The sequence below is a fragment of the Balaenoptera acutorostrata genome, chromosome 13, assembly GCF_949987535.1.
Source record: "Balaenoptera acutorostrata chromosome 13, mBalAcu1.1, whole genome shotgun sequence".
NCBI lineage: Eukaryota > Metazoa > Chordata > Mammalia > Artiodactyla > Balaenopteridae > Balaenoptera > Balaenoptera acutorostrata.
The window spans coordinates 62,245,879-62,270,529 of NC_080076.1; the positions used below are offsets into that span (position 1 = coordinate 62,245,879).

Here is a 24,651-nt window from a genome sequence, read left to right on the forward strand (position 1 = left end):
GGCTACCTTGTCGGCTGCTTTCAGGGCTCTGTGACTGTTGGTTCCTTTTAGCCCCTGAACACCTTTCCTCTGCTTCCTACTCTCACAAACAGTGTATGTAATTTTAAGACACCCTATGAATGGGAAGATACAGTGATGCTCTTGCCTCAGGGTGAAGAATGTCTTCAAAAACGAATTCAACCTGCTTCCAAATAGCCATGACCTAGAAAACCATCATTAAGCAAAACCTAGTAATAGTTGTAAGTTTTCTGTTGATCAATACTTTGGAGTTCCTCCTTCTCTAATTTATAAAACTGTTAACTGTGAGCAGTAATAATTTATAAATAGTAATATTTCTCATCTCTTCTAATAAACCTGGGCACCCACTCCATAAAATGGAGAAAGTAGCCAATGAGTGCCATGGCCAGAATGAGCCTATTAGGGGAAAGGGCTGAGAAGCAAAGACATGATAACCCCTGAAGTGGGTAATTACCCTCAAACACTAAAAATCAGGCTTCAGGGCAAAAGGATTCGGGCGGAGCTGTGATCATCCCCTCCTGCCGTTTCAGAGTGAGCTTCCAGAGACCTTCCACAGGCTTGGGGAGCCTGGCGTTCAGGAGGATGCAAAGGTGGACGGTCCAGACCAAGATGACGACGGTCCAGGCTGTGGCTTTTCCCTGGGGGAGCATCCTCCACAGTTTGGTGTGCAGATCGGTGACCACGGACCACGGCTGCAGCCCACAGACGGGGGACAGCTCCACAGGCAGGTGGGTGCCCATGCCGGGGAGAGGAGACCCCTAGTCTGTCATCAGTTCACGTGCTGTTGTTCCCAGGGCGGAAAGGTCTCGTTTATTTGGCTTATTCACATAAATAAGGACATGATAAGGTCACATGGATTGTGTCCCCTCAAGGCCAGCGAATGTACCTCAGCAGGAAGGAAAAACAGTATTGGATGGAGTAGTCTGTGCCTTATAAAGGTTGACCATTCTTCCAAGGAGGAAGTGCCATGACCATGGCCAGAAAAGGAACTTAGGGCTTTGCTGTTGTTTGCTGAGTGGGCGTCGGCATCATCACTAAACTGGCAACATAACGCACAGGAGGAAAGACACAACAAGTTTGGTCTTTTAAATCCCCAAACATGTATAAAGTGTTTCAGGTTCTTTTTAAGCCACGTGAAACATAATGTCCCAAATAAAAATATTTGACGACACTTGGAAAAAAAATTAAAGCGTGTGTAGAGAGGTGGGATTTCAGTGTAGAACCTTAATTATTAGTGCTGCCAAACACCTCATTCATTTTTATAAGCAGACAGGCCCTGCTGAATAAGCCAAAAGATACCATGGCCCCCAGAGTTTTTGCACTTTTCTACAAAACGGCAGCCGTAGAGGGTTTGGCGTGCTGAGGTCCTGCGAGACTAAGGCTTTCTTGCTCCTGGGCACCGTGGCCTGAGTCCCTCCTGACCCTGTGTTGCTTCTTTGAGGGTCCGGCAAGCAGAGCCTGGCTCTGGGGTGAGGTGCAGGGCGGGGTGGCCGCGGACACAGCTGCAGCTGCTCAGCCACAGGCGTTCGGGTGCTCCCTGCGCGCACGCCGGGCTCCACAGCTGCGGCCCCTCCCTCCGCCCAGAGCCTCAGGGCATCACGGGGGTGAGGAATGGCAGCAGAACCTGGGCGCAGATCCAGAGCAGGAAGGTGGCGCCGTCTGCGCTCAGGCCTGGGGGAGTGTGCCTTTCCCCTACTGCCTTCTCTCCGTGTACAACTCAGATTTTCACAACTGAAGACCTGATTTCTACACATACCCATCCACCCCTCATTTCTCCCAGAATAATATGACTCAAGAAAGAGGTTATACTTTCAAAGGAACTTTTAATTACTGTTATTAGGAAGTCTGTCGTTAGGCCAGTGTCCATGGGGAGATTTTTAGCTCATGGAATGTGTTTTCCGGCAAAGATCCAGTTAGAAAATAAAATGCTACTTTTGCGAAAACATCCTCTAACATCTACCAGTTCTATTATTTTTAAAAGCGATGTTGTCAATCGGTCCTATGAAGTATCTGTGATTAATTCACATAGTATTCCTCAATTGCTATTTAGCCACAAACCCACTGCCTCTGAGGGCGCGTATTGGGTGTTTCCCACGCGTGCATCCAAATGCTTTGGAAAGGGGGGAGGAAAACAATGTAACACATCTGGTTTCCCAAACAACAGTCATGGAAAATTTTCCCCGTGAGATGGAAAACTATGGAAAGTCACTCAGCTGGAACCTCCCGTTCAGTGTATTTTAACATCCTCTCTCTTTGCTGCCGCCTCCTTCCAACATTCATTTCTCAGCTCTTCCGCTTGAAATGGACCAGTGAGTCTCCACTTTGTATGGTGCGGGGCAGAGGCTGTGGATGGGCTAACAGGGTGGCTTCCAGATGGCAGATTCAGATCTGCCTTTACTGGACCCATCTGCCCATGGCAGTCAAGTGCACAAGGCCGTCCGTCCGTCCGAAGACACAAGATTAATGAGCTCCACCGCAACGACAGCTGGCTCCCCGGGAGTGCACGTTCCCTGGGAGGTGGTCTGTCTGCCCTGTTGCGGAGTGGGTACCGGCCAGGCAGCCTGGATGCAAAAGCCGAGCATGTGTCTCAAGGGAGGTGCCCCGCAGAGCCGCACCTTCTCAGAAACTCCCAAGAAAGCCTCCCAAGGTGATAAGCAGAGTGGGAAACGTGGCCTGACTTCTTTCCCAAGGATAAATTAGCAAGTAACAGAATTTCCCAGGCCTCGCTTTGTGTCATACTGAACATTCTTACAGTTGAACCAGTGGATGGCAACATTTATCATGTCAAATGAGGGAAAAAAAAAATTACATGTACCGAGTTGACCTTGGAAATAGTTGATAAAAAACCACCAGGTTGGAAAATGTTTGGCTCTGTGAACATTCCCCGCTGACTGATAGTGCGGCAGGGACCCGACTGTCCTGGGAGCAGTGAGCACTTTGAGCTCGCCCAGCCTTTGTGGAAGGGCCCAGGCTGGGGATGAGCTCCAAGACGCCCACCACTGCATTAAGCTTCTGAGGCGAGCACGGCTATGGCTGTGTATGCATTTTATACTTATTAGTAAGTCCTGAAATCAGGTTTGTAAACACAGGATGGTCAATAGGGCCAGAAGTATGACCTTGGGGTTACAACAGCCAATCTTCCCAGAATTGGATTAATTAAAAGATAAGTTCATTCAAGGCTGTGACCTAATACTTTTTTTCTTTTTTTAATTTTTTTTTTTTTTACATCTTTATTGGAGTATAATTGCTTTACAATGGTGTGTTAGTTTCTGCTTTATAACAAAGTGAATCAGTTATACATATGTCCCCATCTCTCTTCCTCTTGCGTCTCCCTCCCTCCCACCCTCCCTATCCCACCCCTCTAGGTGGTCACAAAGCACCAAGTTGCTCTCCCTGTGCTATGCGGCTGCTTCCCACTAGCTATCTATTTTACATTTGGTAGTGTATATATGTCCATGCCACTCTCTCACTTTGTCCCAGCTTACTCTTCCCCCTCCCCGTGTCCTCAAGTCCATTCTCTAGTAGGTCTGCGTCTTTATTCCCGTCTTGCCCCTAGGTTCCTCATGACCATTTTTTTTTAGATTCCATATATATGTGTAAGCATACTGTATTTGTTTTTCTCTTTCTGACTTACGTCAATCTGTATGACAGACTCTAGGTCCATCCACCTCACTACAAATAATTCAATTTCGTCTCTTTTTATGTCTGACTAATATTCCATTGCATATATGTGCCACATCTTCTTTATCCATTCATCTGTCGATGGACACTTAGGTTGCTTCCATGTCCTGGCTATTGTAAACAGAGCTGCAATGAACATTGTGGTACACGACTCTTTTTGAATTATGGTTTTCTCAGGGTATATGCCCAGTAGTGAGATTGCTGGGTCGTATGGTAGTTCTATTTTTAGTTTTTTAAGGAACCTCCCTGCTGTTCTCCATAGTGGCTGTATCAATTCACATTCCCACCAGCAGTGCAAGAGGGTTCCCTTTTCTCCACACCCTCTCCACCATTTATTGTTTGTAGATTTTTTGATGATGGCCATTCTGACCGGTGTGAGGTGATACCTCATTGTAGTTTTGATTTGCATTTCTCTGATGATTAGTGATGCTGAGCATCCCTTCACGTGTTTGTTGGCAATCTCTATATCTTCTTTGGAGAAATGTCTGTTTAGGTCTTCTGCCCATTTTTTGATTGGGTTGTTTGCTTCTTTGATATTGTGCTGCATGAGCTGCTTGTAAATTTTGGAGATTAATCCTTTGTCAGTTGCTTCATTTGCAAATATTTTCTCCCATTCTGAGGGTTGTCTTTTCGTCTTGCTTATGGTTTCCTTTGCTGTGCTAAAGCTTTTAAGTTTCATTAGGTCCCATTTGTTTATTTTTGTTTTTATTTCCATTTCTCTAGGAGGTGGGTCAAAAAGGATCTTGCTGTGATTTATGTCAAAGAGTGTTCTATGTTTTCCTCTAAGAGTTTTACAGTGTCTGGCCTTACATTTAGGTCTTTAATCCATTTTGAGTTTATTTTTGTGCATGGTGTTAGGGAGTGTTCTAATTTCACTCTTTTACATGTAGCTGTCCAGTTTTCCCAGCACCACTTATTGAAGAGGCTGTCTTTTCTCCATTGTATATTCTTGACTCCTTTACCCAAAATAAGGTGACCATATGTGCGTGGGTTTATCTCTGAGCTTTCTATCCTGTTCCATTGATCTATATTTCTGTTTTTGTGCCAGTACCATACTGTCTTGATTACTGTAGCTTTGTAGTATAGTCTGAAGTCCGGGAGGCTGATTCCTCCAGTTTTTTTTTTCCCTGAACATTGCTTTGGCTATTTGGGGTCTTTGTGTTTCCATACAAATTGTGAAATTTTTTGTTCTAGTTCTGTGAAAAATGCCATTGGTAGTTTGATAGGGATTGCACTGAATCTGTAGATTGCTTTGGGGAGTATAGTCATTTTCACAGTGTTGATCCTTCCAATCCAAGAACATGGTATATCTCTCCATCTGTTTGTATCATCTTTAATTTCTTTCATCAGTGTCTTATAGTTTTCTGCATACAGGTCTTTTGTCTCCTTAGGTAGGTTTATTCCTAGGTATGTTATTCCTTTTGTTGTGGTGGTAAATGGGAGTGTTTCCTTAATTTCTCTTTCAGATTTTTCATCATTAGTGTATAGTAATGCAAGAGATTTCTAAGCATTATTTTTGTATCAAATTCATTGATTAGCTCTATTACTTTTCTGGTAGATTCTTTAGGATTCTCTAGTATAGTATCATGTCATCTGCAAACAGTGACAGCTTTACTTCTTCTTTTCTGATTTGGATTCCTTTTATTTCTTTTTCTTCTCTGATTGCTGTGGCTAAAACTTCCAAAACTATGTTGAATAATAGTGGTGAGTGGACAACCTTGTCTTGTTCCTGATCTTAGAGGAAATAGTTTCAGTTTTTCACCATTGAGAATGATGTTGGCTGTGGGTTTGTCATATATGGCCTTTATTATGTTGAGGTAAGTTCCCTCTTTGCCTACTTTCTGGAGAGTTTTTGTCATAAATGGGTGTTCAATTTTGTCAAAAGCTTTTTCTGCATCTATTGAGATGATCATATGGTTTTTATCCTTCAATTTGTTAATATGGTGTATCCATTGACTGATTTGCATATACTGAAAAATCCTTGCATTCCTGGGATAAACCCCACTTGATCATGGTGTATGATCCTTTTAATGTGCTGTTGGATTCTGTTTGCTAGGATTTTGTTGAGGATTTTTGCATCTATGTTCATCAGTGATATTGGCCTGTAGTTTTCTTTCTTTGTGACATCTTTGTCTGGTTTTGGTATCAGGTTGATGGTGGCCTCGTAGAATGAGTTTGGGAGTGTTCCTTCCTCTGCTATATTTTGGAAGAGTTTGAGAAGGACAGGTGTTACCTCTTCTCTAAATGTTTGATAGAATTCGCCTGTGAAGCCATCTGGTCCTGGGCTTTCATTTGTTGGAAGAGTTTTAATCACAGTCTCAATTTCAGGGCTTGTGATTGGTCTGTTTATATTTTCTATTTCTTCCTGGTTCAGTCTCAGAAGGTTGTGCTTTTCCAAGAATTTGTCCATTTCTTCCACGGTGTCCATTTTATTGGCATAAAGTTTTGCTTGTAGTAATCTCTGATGATCGTTTGTATTTCTGCAGTGTCAGTTGTTACTTCTCTTTTCATTTCTAATTCTATTGATTTGAGTCTTCTCCCTTTTTTTCTTGATGAGTCTGGCTAATGGTTTATCAATTTTGTTTATCTTCTCAAAGAACCAGCTTTTAGTTTTATTGATCTTTGCTATTGTTTCATTTCTTTTTCATTTATTTCTGATCTGATAAAGCATCTAAGTGTAAATATGAAGAACCTAAACTTCAGAGCATGATTTAGTGCAATTACGTTTCATGTTCATCTTCAAGTCTTCCTTCAACTGCCCCTGGTCACTGAGGAAGCCTCACCAGGGATCCAGCCTGAGGACCGGGTGGAATCTGCTCCCCTGGACCTTTGCCAGCGACCCAGGACCCATCTTCAGTGTAGGGCCTTTGGGGGCTGCCCTAGGTCAAAGCCGGCCTTTCCCCTATAGACAGAATGCCTTTGGCTCCAGGACCTCCTGGACTTGGACTCACCTGGTGCCCAGAAGCCCACTTGCTGGCAGCCCACCCTTTCTGCTCTGCCCAAGATGCAAAAACTTCCAGAAAAAGCACTTCTGCACATCAGAACTGTGATCTGCCCTGATTTAATTTTTGAAATAAGAAAGTGCTCCACTTGAGCCTAGGTAGCTTTTATCTTTCACTTGTGTATGCTGCACCAGATTTATTCTTCAGACTCTGCAACTTTATAACTTTGCCTAGGAGACATGCAACTCTGTATGAAGGAAACCAGACTAGAGCTTAAGGTTAGGAAACACTTTATTTTTGCTGCGTATTCTGTTTGTTTGTTTCTATTACTGTGAAAATAGTATGTGCAGGACGTGGAGGGGCACAGTACCAAAAGGTATCCGAGGAAATACTCTCTTGGCCCCAGTCCCACTTCCCAGGGCTAACTGTGGCCAGCAGTTTGCGACATATCTTTCAGGGAGTGGCAGGAGATCTAAATACGCTAACAAGCTTGCTAATAAGCTCATTGTTCCCATCTGGCCACTTGACTTTCATCATACCTGCCCTTGTTTCTTTGAAGTCTTTGGTGACAGCTCTGGGTTTATACCTTATTCAGCCTACATCTATTTGTTCTCTTACACACCCACCTTTATTCCCCGGAGGCTCTTGGTGAAAATGATGGTGACCTGCAGGCACGGACCCTGCACGGCCCAGACCACCTGGCGTATCCTCAGCCAGTGAACACAGGAGTTCTGTCCATAGATGAGTCTGTCATCTCCGCAAACTTCCATCATAGATTATATTTTCACGCCAGTCTTCAATGACTCATTCTCTCTCTTTTTTTTTTTAATGCCGACTCATTCTCTTTTATCTGTGGGGGGGATAAGGGTTTTAGAAAAGAATCTTAATCTGAATGTAACAATGAAGGTAGGAATGACAAATGGCTTATCTGTTAAAATGTTGCTGGATGTGTAAATGTATCCTTTCTAGCTAATCTCAGTAGAGGACTTGTCTTGGGGCTCCTGCTGGTGGAAGAGTTACTTTTATTTTGAACCTGCAGGAGGCCCCTCTCTTTATATGTATCAAGTAGGAACTATGCATGCCTGTGTTGGGGTCAGGAGCAGCCACCACAGCATTCCAGAACTCTCTCTGCCTAAGTGAGTAGGAGGTGGAGGCCAGCACCTCTATTTTGTGACTGGCTTTTTGCGGGTCAGCCCATAGCAGCAGGTCAGTACCTCTGTTCCAACTTCAGATTAAACCCATCTCCAAGTTAATGGCTCTGACACAAGCAAAGTAGTTGATGGTAGTTTAGCTCTTTCACAGAATTACGATGCACATGTCTTAGAAATCTTAGGCAAAAGTGATTCTGTAAAGTAGCTGGTATTGCCTCACCAATTGGTATGCTACCTTTCTGTAAATTTCCTTTTCACTTTCTATTAATATTTGTCCTATAACTGGGTAGCAGTCCTATTGGCTGAAGCCCAACCTTGAACCTGTTATAAGCTTAAAACGTTATAGCACAGTCAAGCTCCTGATGCCAATTTTGGGATTATTTTAAGCCTTCCCCAAGAGAGATGAGCTTGGAAGGGCTGAAATGCCCTTAGAACGAGGAGAAGGAAATAGTGGAACCATTTTATCCTGTTTCTCTGCAAGAAAACCAATCAGCTGATCTTAAGGAGATTGAAAAGTTGGTCTTTTTAATTGACCACACTTACCAGATATATAAGTTAAAAGGTTGCAGAGCCGGGCCCCTGGCACAGAAGGTTCAGAAAGCTCTGTATCCAAGAGGACTTTCACCTGAAGACCTCGAAATGGACCAGAGTCTTGATTCCATTCTCGACTTGATTTGGGTCTTTTTACCAAAAACATAGCCCAGCAAAGGGCCACCACTGAGAGAAAAAGTGAGAGGAGTAACTTCTAGGCATTCTTTCAGGATGGCTCACTATTATTATTTCTCCTGATGTGGGGGGATGGAATTTGCTTCACAGAGATTAGGCATCTTAAAAAAAAAAAAAAAAAGCCCGGGTAGGGTATGATGCCAGAATTCACATATGTTGGTGGGCTTGTCTGGCCTCAGGTGGCACAGGCCTGGATTGCACTTGGGCTCCACACTTCCTCACGGCCAGACAGGTCACCTGTCACTGTGGTTCCTCCCCTGTAACACAGGCACGTGACAGTGTGCACTCAGGATAGATGTGAGATGCAAGCAAGGTTCTGTAGGTGAATGATTAACACACCCTGGCCCATTAGAAACCATTAGCATTAGTTACCATCATTGGGTTTTTGTGTGTGTAACAGTCATTTGGAAGGATCATGCCCATCTATGGCTCATTCCCTTGGACATCAGCTCTTGCCATTGTTCTCCAGTGGCAGAGCTAGGCTGGCTGCTTGCCAGGCCACATTGCTGCTCCCGGGTGACCATGGGAACAGGTACCAAATAGCATCAATTCTCTGGGCTCTTGTTCCCTTTGGCCACCCTCACCCCGAAGCAATTTTGAGCTCATTCCATGATGATTAAATATAATATTGGTATTAACAGGACATTATGTTGATTACTCTGACCCAAATGTGCATGAAAACATTAAGGCTTAATTTTATTTAATCTGATATCTGCTAATGCCAAAAAGTACTTACTTCCAGAGGAAGCAAATTTTCAATCTGCAAAAGGACTGTCATGTGAACCCTGCTTTCAAGGAGCACAAAGTTCTGGTCCTAATGTTGTCACGGCTGTTTGTTATATGCCTAAGAAGCCCACAGCTGACCACATACACAACTTGGGCTTCACAGGGAGTTATTAATAACATAAGAATTTATTATGTGGTTTTCTGCTTTTTCTAAAGTGAAAATGAGACTACTCCAAAGAGTGGATCAAAATTATTAGTATTTTATGCTTAAAACTGTTTGACTTGAATAGTGATTTTTTAAAAAAATTTAAAATCCAAAGATGAAAAAATCAAATCTATCATAAACCATATCTAATTTTTCAGCGAACAAATTCTGTACTTAGGGAGATGTGTATTTGTGAAAAGACTGTTGCAGCACGTCTTGTCACTCATTTGCACTTATATCATTTTTAAATACTTTTGGTGTAGAGCTGAAAGGAACTTCTGCATTTATTATCAATACAATTTCACACATTTTATGAGCATCTCGTTGAGAATAGAGGTAATTTACTTATATTCAGATGGTTGGAAAGAACATGCAGGATTTTTAGAATGTTCTCTATCTGCTGAGTTTTGCAAATGTTAACTGAATTGTCCTCTTAGTGCCTTTCATCTCAAAGCTAAAAGTGAAAATTGCTGTTCAAGGTGAGAAAAATCAAGGAGCAATAAATGCTAACAAACAGACCATTCCACTCAACCAAAAGTCTACTGTATCTAATATTAAAACTCTTCAGGTAAACTATGGAGAAAACTATGGTGTTTTCAGTGATAAATCTCATGTTAAGGAATTTCTCTTTTCTACCTCAAATTTATTTAAATCCAAACATATGCGAAGTATCTCAAATTCTCCCCAAATGCAGTTAGCCATTTTTGTATATGTACATGTATGTTTCGTGCACTGACTAGATGGTTTTAGAAGCACGATTGGCTCTCGAGCTGATGGAGGACAGAAGGCTGATGGGCATGCATATCCCAGGCTGGAGGTCCACTCCTCGCTGCCCCGGCACTGGAGGTTTACCATACAGGGGATTCTCTGTCTTCCCATATTACAGACAACCTGCCTCCAGCAGGACTGAGAGAGCTTTTATTTTTCCTGCCTCATAAATATACCAAACAGGATTTCCCTGAGACCGGTCTGGGAGCTCGAGATAGGCTTTTAGTGTTTTCTGTGTGATTGGAAGAGATGGGCTCGTGTGGCTTTTATCATCCAGGTACCATAATTGATTCAGTGTGTATAAATTCATTTGGCCAAACCTTTCTGAAAAAATGCCCATGCTGAAGCATACTAAGATAGCAATCATGGTTTTGAAATGTGTGTCCAAAGGGCTGGACTGGTTTTAGAAAATATAAAATCTTTTAAGTTAGGTATAAGCAGATTAGTAATAAAAATCCATTCTTCATTTATCAGACTTGTTTGCATGCTTCCCATGAGCTAAGCACTGTCTCCTCCCACAACTTACAGATCTGGGGGACAGGGGAGGAACAGGATAAACAAGTAGGTGCAGTGGTTCTTCCTGCCATTAGTGAGCAGAAAAGAGAGGGACAGTGATTCTATCTCGGGGGACCACGAGGAAGCCTTCACGAACAAGTTAACCATTTACCTTTGGCTTTTTTTTTTTAAACATCTTTATTGGAGTATAATTGCTTTACAGTGGTGTGTTAGTTTGTGCTTTATAACAAAGTGAATCAGCTATACATATGCATATATCCCCATTATCTCCTCCCTCTTGCGTCTCCCTCCCACCCTACCTATCCCACCCCCCTAGGTGGTCACAAAGCACCGAGCTGATCTCCCTGTGCTATGCGGCTGCTTCCCACTAGCTATTTTACATTTGGTAATGTATATATGTCCATGCCACTCTCACTTCGTCCCAGCTTACCCTTCCCCCTCCCCGTGTCCTCAAGTCCATTCTCTACGTCTGCATCTTTATTCCTGTCCTACCCCTAGGTTCTTCATGACAATTTTTTTTTTTTAGATTCCATATATATATGTTAGCATACGTTGTTTTTCTCTTTCTGACTTACTTCACTCTGTATGACAGACTCTGGGTCCACCCACCTCACTACAAATAACTCAATTTCGTTTCTTTTTATGGCTGAGTAATATTCCATTGTATATATATGTGCCACATCTTCTTTATACATCCATCTGTCGATGGACACTTACGTTGCTTCCATGTCCTGGCTATTGTAAATAGAGCTGCAATGAACATTGTGTTACATGACTCTTTTTGAATCATGGTTTTCTCAAGGTATATGCCCAGTAGTGGGACTGCTGGGTCGTATGGTAGTTCTATTTTTAGTTTTTTAAGGAATCTCCCTACTGTTCTCCATAGTGGCTGTATCAATTTACAGTCCCACCAACAGTGCAAGAGGGTTCCCTTTTTTCCACACCCTCTACTTTTGGCTTTAATTGTTAAACCTCAAAAGTCACCCCCACCCCATGACTATGCTTGTCATATATTGTAATATATGACCTCTCAGTAACTACGAGTCTGAGTATGACCACCTATGTTGATAAGAGACATAAGCCCTTTATTAATTCCCTTCTGGTTCAACAGCTGGCACTCAAATGATAGCATACATACGTGAGTGTAGGTATCTCATTATTTCTGCTCCTCAACCAGAGCCGGGACATCTGAAGTCAAGCAGAGTGTCCTGGCAGCCCTGGCTTGGCTCCCCCTGGCCTCCCACAGCTTCCTCCCGTCTCTGCTCCGGGTTCCTGTGGTGCTAGCATCCTAATCCAATGAGCCCTTGGCAGTGTCAGCCCCAGATCCTGCAGGCGATCAGTGGACCCGGCTCTCCCACTAACTGTGCAGATTCCCTCCCACCCACCTTGGAGACAGCCCGGCACCAGTGCCCCTTTGCTTGCCAGCCTCCTGTCCTCACCCTTGTGAGATGGCAGAGCCGCCCGGTGTCCCTGCAGGTGGCAGAGAACCAGCCGCTGTTCTGCGCGCTCAAGGCGCTGCTGGAGGAGCTGCGTGTGGAGCTGTGGGAGGACGAACGTGCACGGCGGCGGCTGCAGCAACAATATGCCGGTGACAAGGCCTCCTGGGATGTGGAGTGGGCCGCGCTCACTTGCCGCCTGGAGCAGGTACGGCCGCCAGGGTTCCGCTCCGACCGTGGGGAGGGTCCGGATCCCAGGGTGTGCCAGGGAAAGAGGGTGCGAGGAGAAAGCTGGGAGCAGCTGCCTCTGCCACCCCAGAAAGTCCCCGCCTTCCCACAGTGCTGTCTTTTCCCTCCTATTACCTCTCCCAGATCTGGAACACTGCCCCAACCCAGCAGCATTTCAAAAGTAGCATTTATTTTCCCATTCTGTGTAGAGCAAGGTTGTCTCTTTTTATTATTATTATTCAATTTATTTAAACTAAAAGCAAAAAGAGTTCACCCATTCCCCGCCCCCTTCCCCTTGGCAACCCCCAATTTGTTCCATGTATCTCTGAGCTTGGCTTCATTTATAATAATATTTATAGAGTCCACATATACCAGAAATCATACAGTATTTATCTTTCTCTGACTTATTTCACTTAGCATAATGCCTTTGGGGTCCATCCATGTTGCTGCAAATGGCATTATTTCATTCTTTTTCGTGGTTGAGTAGTATTCCATTATACAAATGTACCACATCTTCTTTATCCATTCATCTGTCGATGAACACTTAGGTTGTGCATTATTTCTCGGCTATTGTAAATAGTGCTGCTATGAACATGGGGGATATCTTTTTGCATTAGTGTTTTCGTTTTCTTCAGATAACAAGATACATGAAAAGATGTTCTACATCATTAATCATCAGGGAAATGCAAATCAAAACCACAATGAGCTGTCACCTCACACCTGTTGGAATGGTTCTTATCAGGAAAACTAGAAATAGCAAGTGTTGGTGAGGAGGTGGGGAGAAGGGAGCAAGGCTGTCTTTAGCGCCACGGAAGCACGGCCAGGGTGAAAATGTGATCAGAGTGCACTGACAGAATTCAGACAGGGGCAAAGAAAAAGCAGATTGTGGTTTAGTTACCTCTGAAAAAAGGAAATGAATACTTTCCGTTAGACTTCTCCCAATACCAGAAAGAGCTTGTAGACCTCCCACTACAGCCCTAGAAGTCTGATCAATTTCAGTGTCCTTATTTACACGGAAGGCGCCCGAGGCCCAGAGGAAGCGTGTCGTCTCAGATCACAGAGCCTTTAGTGTGACTGGAGCTGACAGCAGGTTACTGCCTCCACCGCCCACAAGAGAGCAGAGCCTCTCAGGGATTTGAGACACCGGCCCTGGTCGTTAAGATCGGGCTGAGCCAGGAACGCTGTTTTCTAAGTGCTTTCTCCCTGGAAATCTTTGAAAGCCATGTCACTTCCCATGTAGGGCCTGCTCGCTCAGATTGCTTCTCCAGGTTTCTTCCAGCCCCTTGATCACGATAAGGGAGGAAAGGTCTGCGCGTCCTTGATAATCTATTTTCTAGGCCCTGTTTTGAGGCAAACCATGAAGTAATCAAAACTTTGTATGAATTGGCTCAGTCATGAAAGAAAAAACTTGCAACTTGAAAGAAGACATCTCCCAAATGGCCTTGATAAAAGATTAAAGGGCCTGTCCTGTCAAAAGAAGACAGCTCCCGTGGTGCCCACAAGTTCACGAGCACTGCTGCCTGGTCCAAGGGAGCAGTGGTGTCCGGCTTATAGCCCTGGGTGGAGCACAGGCATAGCCTCCTCTGCAGGGGAAGCAGCAAAGCACAGCTGGACCAAAGCACCGGGCCAGGCTAGACAAGGGATGCAGCTGCTAACCCAGTTATGAATCTTGCCTATTGCTGGGTAGGAGGTTCTTACTAGATTTTCTGTTTATCTTAGTTCACAGCCTGAAGAGCTGGCAGTGGAGAAGAAATGAGTAAGGACATTCTGATGAGCTGCCTTTAAACTTACTTAAAACTATGTTTATAGTGGAAAAACCTAAATATTTTCAGAGATGTAAGTGTAGCTAAAAAGAGGAGGCATAATCTTTGACTTGAGCCAGCTTCAAAACCTTTCATCTTTGTTTTAGAGGAACCTGGTGTCCACCCACACATTTGCTACAAATAAAGCCTCGGGGGGAATCACTAAACACCAAGAAATAAAGCTAGGACTTCAAACCCAGAAGCCAGGTGGTAATAGGTAAAGATTTAGTCTTCTGCCCCAAATTGTTTAAGAGTTTCTCAAACATTTGGAGCCTGGGGAATGATGGATGTGGGCTGATGCCAGCTCACTCATCTTTATCCTTTTCTACTTAAATGCAAAACCGTTGAATTCTCCCAAAAGTGAAGTATTTTCTCTCAGTGGAGGCCATCTTCTGTCAGTTCCCAAATCTGTGATTCCTTCAACTGACTCCTAGGTCAGACCTTGCTCTAACTGCCAGGGATCCCCCAACAAATAAGACAGATCTTGAAAGGGTTCTCAGTGCAGTGGGAGACCAGACAAGGGCCACAGATAGTACTAGTGTGGTAAGTGCCTCGCTAGGCCTGTACACAGGCTCTCAGGGATGGGGGGGCATGCAGGGCACACACCTCGGCTTGAGGGTTCAGGGAAGGGTTGTCTGTGAAAGCCCTGCTTAGAATGAATCTCAGAGGATGAACAGGAGTGGGCACATGGAAAAGGAGAGAAACCGTGTTTCGGACAAAAAAGGGACATCGTGCAGAAAGGGGCGTGGCACACCAGCGGAGCTGCACCTTGTCACACACGAGTGGAAAGCAGAATCGCCAAAGAGTTGAAACGTTAATCCTGATTTCATCATGGGAGTAAAGCATTTTGACTTGCATTTTTAAGAAGTTATTCTGGTATCGAGGTAGAGAATGGATTAGAAACCATTAGAATTGAAACGGATTAACATGGGTCCATGGGTAGACTTCAGGGATCTGCTGAACTAGACTAGGCAAAAGGATACATCTTTATGTTCATGACTCTTTCACTACAATTTATCACATTCACCAACAACAGTACACCCCCAATTCCCTCCTCCTGTCCTCTGTGCTGTTGTCAGACAGTTTACTTCTACACAGTCTGTAAACACAAAATACAGTGCAACTATTTCTAGACACTCAGTAGTATTCTAAAGCAGTTAAAAACAGGAGAAAATGAGTTATATTTGCATTTATTTAGGTCATTTCCAGTGTTCATTTTTTGTGCAGATCAAAGTGTTTGTTGATATCATATTCCTTGTGCCTGAAAATTTCCTCTGTCATTTCTTGAAATGTAAGCCTGCTTTAAAGTTTTCATTTGTTGAAAAAGCATTTTTCTTCTATTATTTTTGAAAGATGCTGTTGCTGAGTACAGAATTCTGTTGAGGTCGACATTTCCCCCCTCCAGCCCTTTCAAGATGTCACTTCATTTTCCCCTGACTTACATACTTTCCGAGGACAGGTCTGCTGTCATTCTCATCTGTGCACCTCCGTGTGTACTGTCTGCCTCCAAGGTTTCCTCTTTGGTTTTCAGCAGTTTGCATGTGATGTCTAGATGGGAGTTCTTTTGCTTGCTTGTTAGTTTTTGGTCTTTAATCTCCTGGGCGTTATTACAGACTGCTAGGTTACATCACTGTCCCATCACCAGGTTCCACATGGGGGCTAAGGATGTAGGGGCAGACACGTGCCTGCCCGCAAGGAGCTGTACAGCAGGACAGGCAAGAGATGTGGTGACTCACAGTTGGGAAGGAGAGCAAGAAGCAGACTCTGGGAAGCTGGGTGGATTCACTGCTTCACCTTCTGTGTGACTCCGTCAAGATTTTTTTTTTTTTAACGTCTTTATTGGAGTATAATTGCTTTACAATGTTGTGTTTGTTTCTGCTGTACAACAAAGTGAATCAGCCATATGTATACATATATCCCCATATCCCCTCCCTCTTGTGTCTCCTTCCCAGCCTCCCTATCCCACCCCTCTAGATGGTCAGAAAGCACCGAGCTGATCTCCCTGTGCCATGCAGCTGCTTCCCACTAGCTAGCTATTTTATATTTGGTAGTGTATATATGTCAGTGCTACTCTATCACTTCGTCCCAGCCTACCCTTCCCCCTCCCCATGTCCTCAAGTCCATTCTCTATGTCTGCGTCTTTATTCCTGTCCTGCCCCTAGGTTCATCAGAACCACTTTTTTTTTTTTTTTAAGATTCCATATATATATGTGTTAGCATACAATATTTTTCTCTTTCTGACTTACATCACTCTGTATATATGACAGACTCTAGGTCCATCCACCTCACTACAAATAGTTCAATTTCGTTTCTTTTTATGGCCGAGTAATATTCCATTGTATATATGTGCCACATCTTTATCCATTCATCTGTCGATGGACACTTAGGTTGCTTCCATGTCCTGGCTATTGTAAACAGAGCTGCAATGAACATTGTGGTACACATCTCTTTTTGAATTATGGTTTTCTCAGGGTATATGCCCAGTAGTGGGATTGCTAGGTCATATGGTAGTTCTAATTTTAGTTTTTTAAGGAACCTCCCTACTGTTCTCCATAGTGGCTGTATCAATTTACATTCCCACCAACAGTGCAATAGGGTTCCCTTTTCTCCACACCCATTCCAGCATTTACTGTTTGTAGATTTTTTGATGGCCATTCTGACCGGTGTGAGGTGATACTCACTGTAGTTTTGATTTGCATTTCTCTAATGATTAGTGATGTTGAGCATCCTTTCATGTGTTTGTTGGCAATCTGTATATCTTCTTTGGAGAAATGTCTGTTTAGGTCTTCTGCCCATTTTTGGATTGGGTTGTTTGGTTTTTTGATATTGTGCTGCATGAGCTGCTTGTATATTTTGGAGATTAATCCTTTGTCAGTTGCTTTGTTTACAAATATTTTCTCCCATGTCAGATGTTTTTAATTAGGACTTTAAAGATGAAAAGTGCTTCCTCCATAAGACGGGTCAGATCTTGGTTTAAACATGTTTCCAGGGATAATACATGAGAGTGCTGAGATTTTCTTCACCTACTACTGCGAGACTGTCAGGGACTAAGTTCCTAAGTCTGTTCTCCTTGACAGCTGGAAGCGAAGACTGAGAAAAGCTTGGGAGACCCGGGCTCCTCTGCTGACAGCAAAGGGGTGTTCAGGAAGGAGAGGGAGGCACAGCAGAAGCTCCTGGCCGCCAGTCATGGGCTAGTCATGGACCTGCGATGGCAGATCCACCACAGCGAGAAGAACTGGAACCGGGAGAAGGTAGAGCTTCTCGACCGCCTGGACCGGGAGCGGCAGGAGTGGGGGCGGCAGGAGAAGGAGCTCCTGTGGAGAATCGAACAGGTGAGGATGCCCCAGGGAGGAGGCGGAGATGCCTGACCTGGAAATCAGAACACTCAGAAGGGGAAAATCAGACAGCTCGGAGGTCTCTGCTGCATTCAGGCTGATGTAGGGGCTTCCAGAGGAGGAAGAAGAAATCCTAGGAGTTCTGGTGTTGGAGACCTAGGCTCAGCCCTCCCATGACACAGACCTTTTCATTGCAAAGTCTGTGGGTAACTTCCCTGTGTGTGTACGGTTGGGGGGTAACTTTTTAAAGGTGTTTAAAGACTAAACTTGAGAGATGAGATTATTTCAGGCCTTAGGAAGTGATTTCTACCAAAAAGCAAACTAGTTTTTAAGTCTGCCACTAAAGATGCGGTCATGGTGACTGCTTCAGCTTGAATGGAATTGTTGTCCATTAGTAAAGAAATTGCTGAATTCAGTAGGAAGTCAGGCTGTTTGCACCTGCTGTGGATCTTGCAGAGCTCTAATTAGACAGGACACAGTCAGGGGAAGTGACTGATTGTTCATCATCTTCAGCTAAACAAACATTGAAAAATGCATATGAGTTCTGTGGGAAAGGGGGAGTTGTTGTTCTAGAGATAATCATTCCCTGCCTTGCGTCAGACTTAGGAAAGTTTGCGTAGCTGCAGTCCTGCCTGAGTAGTGCACAAATTAAATTTTCACATGAAACTGATGAAGGACTGGGATTCTACCCTGGCTGGATTTTGACATAGCATACACTGTAGTTCAGCCTGTCACACTTATAAATTCAGGAGGCCTCAAGGAAATGTATTCATCAAACTGAATGCAGGAAAAATAACCTCATTATTCTATTATAAATATCCATGCTGCCTTTTGGAAAATGTGCTGTATTATCCCTAGACATGGGACCTGTGTTCTGCAGGTGCAGTGGCAAAGGTCTGTTTCTGCTCACTGCGGAGAAGGGAGGGGGCGAGGGAGAGAGAACTGAAAAGGATCAGGAACGGCTCTGAAACCTCTGAGCAGAAGTGCACTGCACATAAAGAGGCCCGACGTCCTTCCTGGGTTTGGTTACTCACACAGCTGAGTCACCAGACTGGTAGATGATCTGGCTCATTTCAAAATTCCCCAAATTCTATCGAAGGAAAGTTGGCCACTTCCTGTTTGGCCTAGAAATGCGGCACCTGAGAAGAATCTTCTGTCTTAAATCCCGTGCGCCTGTGCCCTATGCAGAGGATCAGCTGTCGGGTGGGAATTGTAGGGGCAGATGCAGCACGTACTCTTACAAAGTGGTCACGGATTCATCCAATGTTGGTTAACCGGTATCCTGGCTCCTCCAGGTACCTCGTTATCAGGGAGGGTCCCTCCTGGCCGTCCCTCCAGGACCACACACACTGTCCCTCCCGCACCCCAGCAAGGCCATCGTCATCATCCCCTTTGCCCGTGAGCTGTAGGCTTGTTGGTCTCATCATGGCTTCATTTTGGAAGTCACACCTTGGATGTAAGTTAAGCAAGTCTTTAAGGGCTTCATTTTACTTTGGGGAATGAGGAATTTCTAGTAAAGGAAAAATTAGTAAGACATCCAGTGACATTCAGTGTTCGAAGAGTTAATGCCCTAGGGATGAGCAGCCACCCCATTTTAAGACTATCTTTGGAAAGATGAGTGGGCAGGGGCTGAACTCCATTTCCAGACTGTCACTACTGCCATGGCCCTACCACGATGACAGCCTTAACATCTTTGAGCAAAATGGACTCGAGACACGTGGGTTCTGGGCGTTCATTCATCTGTTCCTGAAATCTGTGTGGTGGATCCCGCAGGCTTTGTACAATGATTTCATTGCTGTTTTTAGAAGAGGGTTTTGTTGATGCTTCAGATATGCAATTGTGGCTTTCAAAAATAAATCCAGCCTTCCCCCCCAAATATTTGACATTTAAAAAATCACAGTACCCAACCCTGAAAATGAGGAAAAGCAGTTATAGGCATCCTCTGTAAAAGAGGAAATTGGCTAAAGTGTAGTGTGTGTAGATTTTTTTTTTAAATCAGTTATTGAGTTGTTCATTCATTTAACTTTTAGCTGCACGTTCCGTAGATAAACAAGACACGTAGACAAACATTCTTCATAACGTATGCCCCTCCATATCTGACTACATGGTGGGCCGTGTAACCTTGTCTGTGATGACCTAATACAGATGGTGAGAGAAGTAACACTAAATCCATTTTCCACTTTGAGAACACATGCTTCGTACTTGCCTGGTGGTGTTGAATTCCTACATAATTTCTGTGCCATGTGAGGCATTTGATATGACGAATGACTGTGGGAATGTGGTTAAGGTCACGTAACACACACCATCTATCTTATCAGCATCTGTCTCAACCCAGATCTGATGGGTGAGAGTTAACTTTCCTGGAGTTACACTACATTTCTCCTCTGAATTGTTCAGTCCCAGTTAGCCTGCAGAGGCCTTGGGAGTTGGCTGTGTTAAAGAACTAAACGAAAGCTCACATGTCACTCCATTCTTCTTCCAGTGACTTCCTTAAATCAGTTACCTCTACAGCATGAAAGGCTGTTCTTTTAAAACCTGTGTACAAAGTAACCTTTTTTCTTGTCAGGTAAAGTGACATTCTCAAGGGTTTATTGTTGCCTGCAAATCTTGTAAATTTGGTGTTTGCTTTATAAGTTGTTCTACTGCAGGACTCTAAGTACAGTAGGTGCCGATGCCTGGTTTGAAATGACTCTCCTAGGAAACCCTATCTTTAGGGACCTTTTATTCTATGTCAGCACTGCAGAGGCATCTTGGCAGCAGACACCTCCAGCTGAAACCACTCCAGCTCATTTTTAGGGAACCTAACTAACACAGCTTTAGTGCACATTGCTCCTGGCTGCCCAGGTTTATTTTTGAAACCCCATTTTGCTGAGTGAGAATGTGCTGGATCATAGCTCTCCCCTGTAGTCATTCTCCCCCCTCTTCACACACACCCTCCGTGCACATTTACAGCTTCAAATGTGATTCTTGCATTTTAATTCTGTGCCCGAAATAGCTTGGAGATGATCATATGTTGAAACTAAATCACACTGACATGCATTAGATGAACATAATAAAAAACTTTCCTTTTCATTTTTTTAAAAAAGAAAGCATTTAGCATCTTTGAGAGCTATGTCACCGGGGAGGGGGTAGAGAGCAGAGGGGGCTGAGCTGAAACCCCCGGTGACTTGCTTGTTCCCTAATTCAACGGGGATTCTGCCTCAAACTCTAACATTTAAGCTCCAGCCGCTTGAATCTCCATCTGTCTCCTAAAATGAAGATAATACTCTGAGACTGGTTCCACCACCTCAGAAATTACTAGAAATGAGTAAAAGTCCCCATGACTCCTCATGGCTTTGTTTCCTACGACACACAGGCCACACTTATCCAGCTTGCTGATGAAGGCTTGAGTGAGGACAGGAGGTGTAGTTTGTGAAAGATGCCTTGTTAAAGGGTAAATGAATGCGCTTCCAAGGGAGGGTCAGAGCCTCCGGGCACCGTCTCAGCACCACTTCTGCCGCCCGCACCTTTGAGTTCAAGTCCAAAGAGCAGCCAGGGCGGTGGAGTGCGTGAGCCGAGCTGTCAAAGGTGCTTTCTGCCTGTTTTGGAGGGGAGCCCGGCAGGGTCCAGGGCAGCCCCTCAGGGCTCCTCCGAGGAGAGAGCACTGCAGGCACGCGTGCCCCTGCCCGTCCCTGTGGTTCCAGGTGGCTCCTCTTGAAGGGCCCCCATGCTGTGAGGACATGAGGCGTTCGCTCATCAGTGCACCCAGGCCCGAGGAATCACGCAGGCCTCAAGGGGGGTCAGTGGTGGTCCTGCTGACGAACAGTGAGCTTTACGCTGGGCCCGGCCTGCAGCCCTCCCACAGCCCCGGAGGGAGGGGCACCCCTCTTACAGGTGGGGACACGGAGCTGAGACGACCAGCCACACACAGTGGTTCTAGGTCTCCTGAGGTTTCCCCACTGCTGCTGCTTGCATTTACCAAGTCAGAGAAAAGTATGACTCCAAACTATGTGGCTCATGTTTTTGTTTCTTTTTCTAGTCATACCAGATCTTTAATTACCTCTGTAGCTAAATTTTAATCCTCTCAAGCAAAGTGTAGGATGTTTTCGACACCCAATGGTTATAACCCAGGTGATCACTCAGGATTTATGTAGGACCCATTTCAAATAATTTGGAGACCACCATGCTCTGTTGTTATTTAGAAACCCTGCTAGTTAGGAAAATCAAATTCACCCTCAGAAGTTTGCTATCACTGATGGCTTTCCACTGAGTGTGCCTTACGTTCTGAAGGTAATTACAAAAAGGGAGTTCTAAATGTGTCATTTGGTAATGTTAGATTAAAAAAATACATGTATAATTTCCTGTGAGCACAGTACTCAAAGTTATATACAATAACATATTCTCATCAGAAGGAGCTGGCTTGCATGTGGTTAATGCAGATTTTTCTAGTCCATATAAAATTGTGATTTTTCTTTTCAAAAAGCATTTGTGATGTGTTATTTTTGAAATTAAGGTCAGAACTTTAAGAACGTAGACTTCTCACCGTCTTTCAGATAGACCATATGTTAATTCCAAATTGTGGAGAAACCATGACCTTAAGGGAGCAACAGGCAGAAGAATGAGGCTAATTGTTTTCATTTTTAAAACCCTCAAGTTGCAGAAAGAAAACAGTCCCCGGAGAGGTGGCAGTTTCCTCTGTGATCAAAAGGAAGGCGATGTCCGCCCCTGTGCCCACACGGGGAGCCCCTGGGCCCCCCACCCCACGGGGATGTGGCCCTGCATGGACACCAACTCCAGCACGTTCGAGGACCAGCCGCTGTCCAAGCTGAAGGAATCGGACAGGTGCTCAGCCCGGGAGAACCTCTACTTGGACGCCCTGTCCTTGGACGACGAGCCAGAGGAGCCTCCAGACCACAAGCCCGAGAGGGAGTTCAGGAACTGCTTCCCCGAGGTCAGCCTGGGTTTGGGGTGTAATTACCTGCGACAGGACCGAGGGCAGGGGCTTGGGAAGCCGGCCGAGTGGCTCGCAGGCCCCTGGTTTTGCATATCACGGCCTCTGGGGTCAGTAAAAACGAACCCTTCATGATGCAGGAGCTTTGCTTGGTGGTTCTGACCCCAGGCTCCCTGCTTCACTTAGCCGCTTGTCTCAGGTTCAGAAATTCAGGGCTTGTGTCCTGTGTGAATGGGAGTCTCAGGAACGGGAGTGTCCAGTGAAACACAAGAGGAAATACTGGGTTGACCAAAAAGTTCGTTCAGTTTTAAGTAAAAATAAGACATTTTTCATTTTCAGCAAGAACTTTATTTAACGACGTATTCATTAACCAAACAAACTTTCTGGCAAACCCAATAGATCATCCCGGGAAGTGCAGAGCTGCAACTTTTCTTAAAATCATAGTACGGCCTTCTGATTCCAGAAAACATTAATAACAGAAAAAAAATTTGCTTTAAAGAAAGTAACAAATGTCACTAACCAATGACATACAATAAATACCTTATTTGGGCAAAGGGAAAAAAATCCCACACTAGAAACCTATGTAACTTAGATCAGCAAATAGAAGAGCTTAGCTCTGTGCAGAAATCTCCACAGCACAGCATTGGGTTTTTCTGGTTATGACTTTTTTAAAACTGGGTTTTAAAGATTGATTTTAGGAATCATACCTGTGAGCCAATCTCACAGTGGTTGCACCTGTCATTTGACATGCTCAGCAGACAGGGTGCCCGTCAGGCAGGGATGTTGAAGTGGGGGATCACCCTCAGTCACAGGTCGGCGAGGTCAAGTGCCTTCTCCTCAGCACCCGTACCCAGCAGAGGTGACAGTGCCAGCATGCCACCCCGGGGATCTAGTGGCAACGTCTCCTATGCCATCTCAAAGCAGTGGCCAGATCCCATAGGGAGGGCTCCCTGGGGGATGCTCAGGTGGTTTGCTGTGCCAGGACTCAAGTCGCAATACCTCGAAGGCTCACTGGGCCTTGCTCCCTCAGGACTGGTCCACATGGGGGTGTCCTCAGGAGGACCGTGTGTGCATGTTCTCTTCTTTAGCAGAGGTCACTGTACCTTCCCTGATTCCCAAGGGCGATATTTAAAACAAAGAGCCCTCTAAGGACGTCACACCGACTTTTTTTTTGCATTTTTTATTGCAGTACAGTTGGTTTGCAATGTAAGTTGCAGGTGTACAACATTGATTCACAATTTTTAAAGGTTATGCTCCCTTTAGTTATTATAAAATATTGGCAATATTCCCTGTGCTGTACAATACATCCTTGTAGCTTATTTATTTTATATGTAGTAGTCTATACCTCTCACACCGACTTCTATAGACAGGCTGAGGCCAAGAGACATCTCTCCCCTAACTTGCTCTCACCCTTGTCTTCCCTTCCTCCTCCTCCTCCATCTCCTTCTTCTCCCTGTTCTCCCCCTCCTCTCTTGCATGCGTGTGTGTTCTCTCTCTCTCTCTCTCACTCACACACACTTTCAGTCATTAACGAGGCAGCTTTGAAGCTCACATGCTTAGTGATGCCCTCTGAGGAGCATAGGAGAGCCACTCTGTGACGAGGTTTATAGCCAATTTTTCTCACTCACGTGGGCCCTCCCTGGACTCAGAGGCTCTAAGCCCTCATCACCCCTGGATTCTGGTGTCATTATTGTACTTCAAAGGGCTGAGAGGCAGAGGCACTCCTGGCCCAAACTTGGCTCCCATGTATGTTTTAAATGGTATTGTCCTAAGAGAAAAACAAATCACTTAGCACCCTGAAGGCCCCCAGGCAGCCAATGTTAACCGATTCAGATAAACTTACTTCTTCTTTATAGGAAGAAGAAAATCACAAGGGAAATCTTCAAAGGTAAGTAAGATTGATGAAATGATAGTAGACTACTGCAGTAAAAACCTCCTGGTCTTGGGCTTCCCTGGTGGCACAGTGGTTAGGAATCTGCCTGCCAATGCAGGGGACACGGATTTGAGCCCTGGTCCGGGAAGATCCCACATGCCACAACTACTGAGCCTGTGCTCTAGAGCCCTCGAGCCACAACTACTGAAGCCCTTGCTCTGCAACAAGAGAAGCCACTGCAATGAGAAGCCCCTGCTCGCCGCAACTAGAGAAAGCCCACACGCAGCAACAAAGACCCAATGCAACCAAAAATT

At 44.7% G+C, this 24,651-nt stretch overlaps 1 protein-coding gene across 4 annotated transcripts in view; it reads left to right on the forward strand.

The window, feature by feature from the left end:
- MTCL1 (microtubule crosslinking factor 1) overlaps positions 1–24,651 on the forward strand; it is a 126,014-nt gene that overhangs the window by 92,871 nt on the left and 8,492 nt on the right. For all 4 annotated transcript variants that reach the window (XM_057526103.1, XM_057526101.1, XM_057526102.1 and 1 more), the window contains 5 exons: positions 549–746; positions 12,210–12,377; positions 17,277–17,531; positions 22,168–22,464; positions 24,321–24,352. In XM_057526103.1, the coding sequence (XP_057382086.1) occupies positions 549–746; positions 12,210–12,377; positions 17,277–17,531; positions 22,168–22,464; positions 24,321–24,352 (950 nt within the window). The remainder of the gene's footprint in view (positions 1–548; positions 747–12,209; positions 12,378–17,276; positions 17,532–22,167; positions 22,465–24,320; positions 24,353–24,651) is intronic.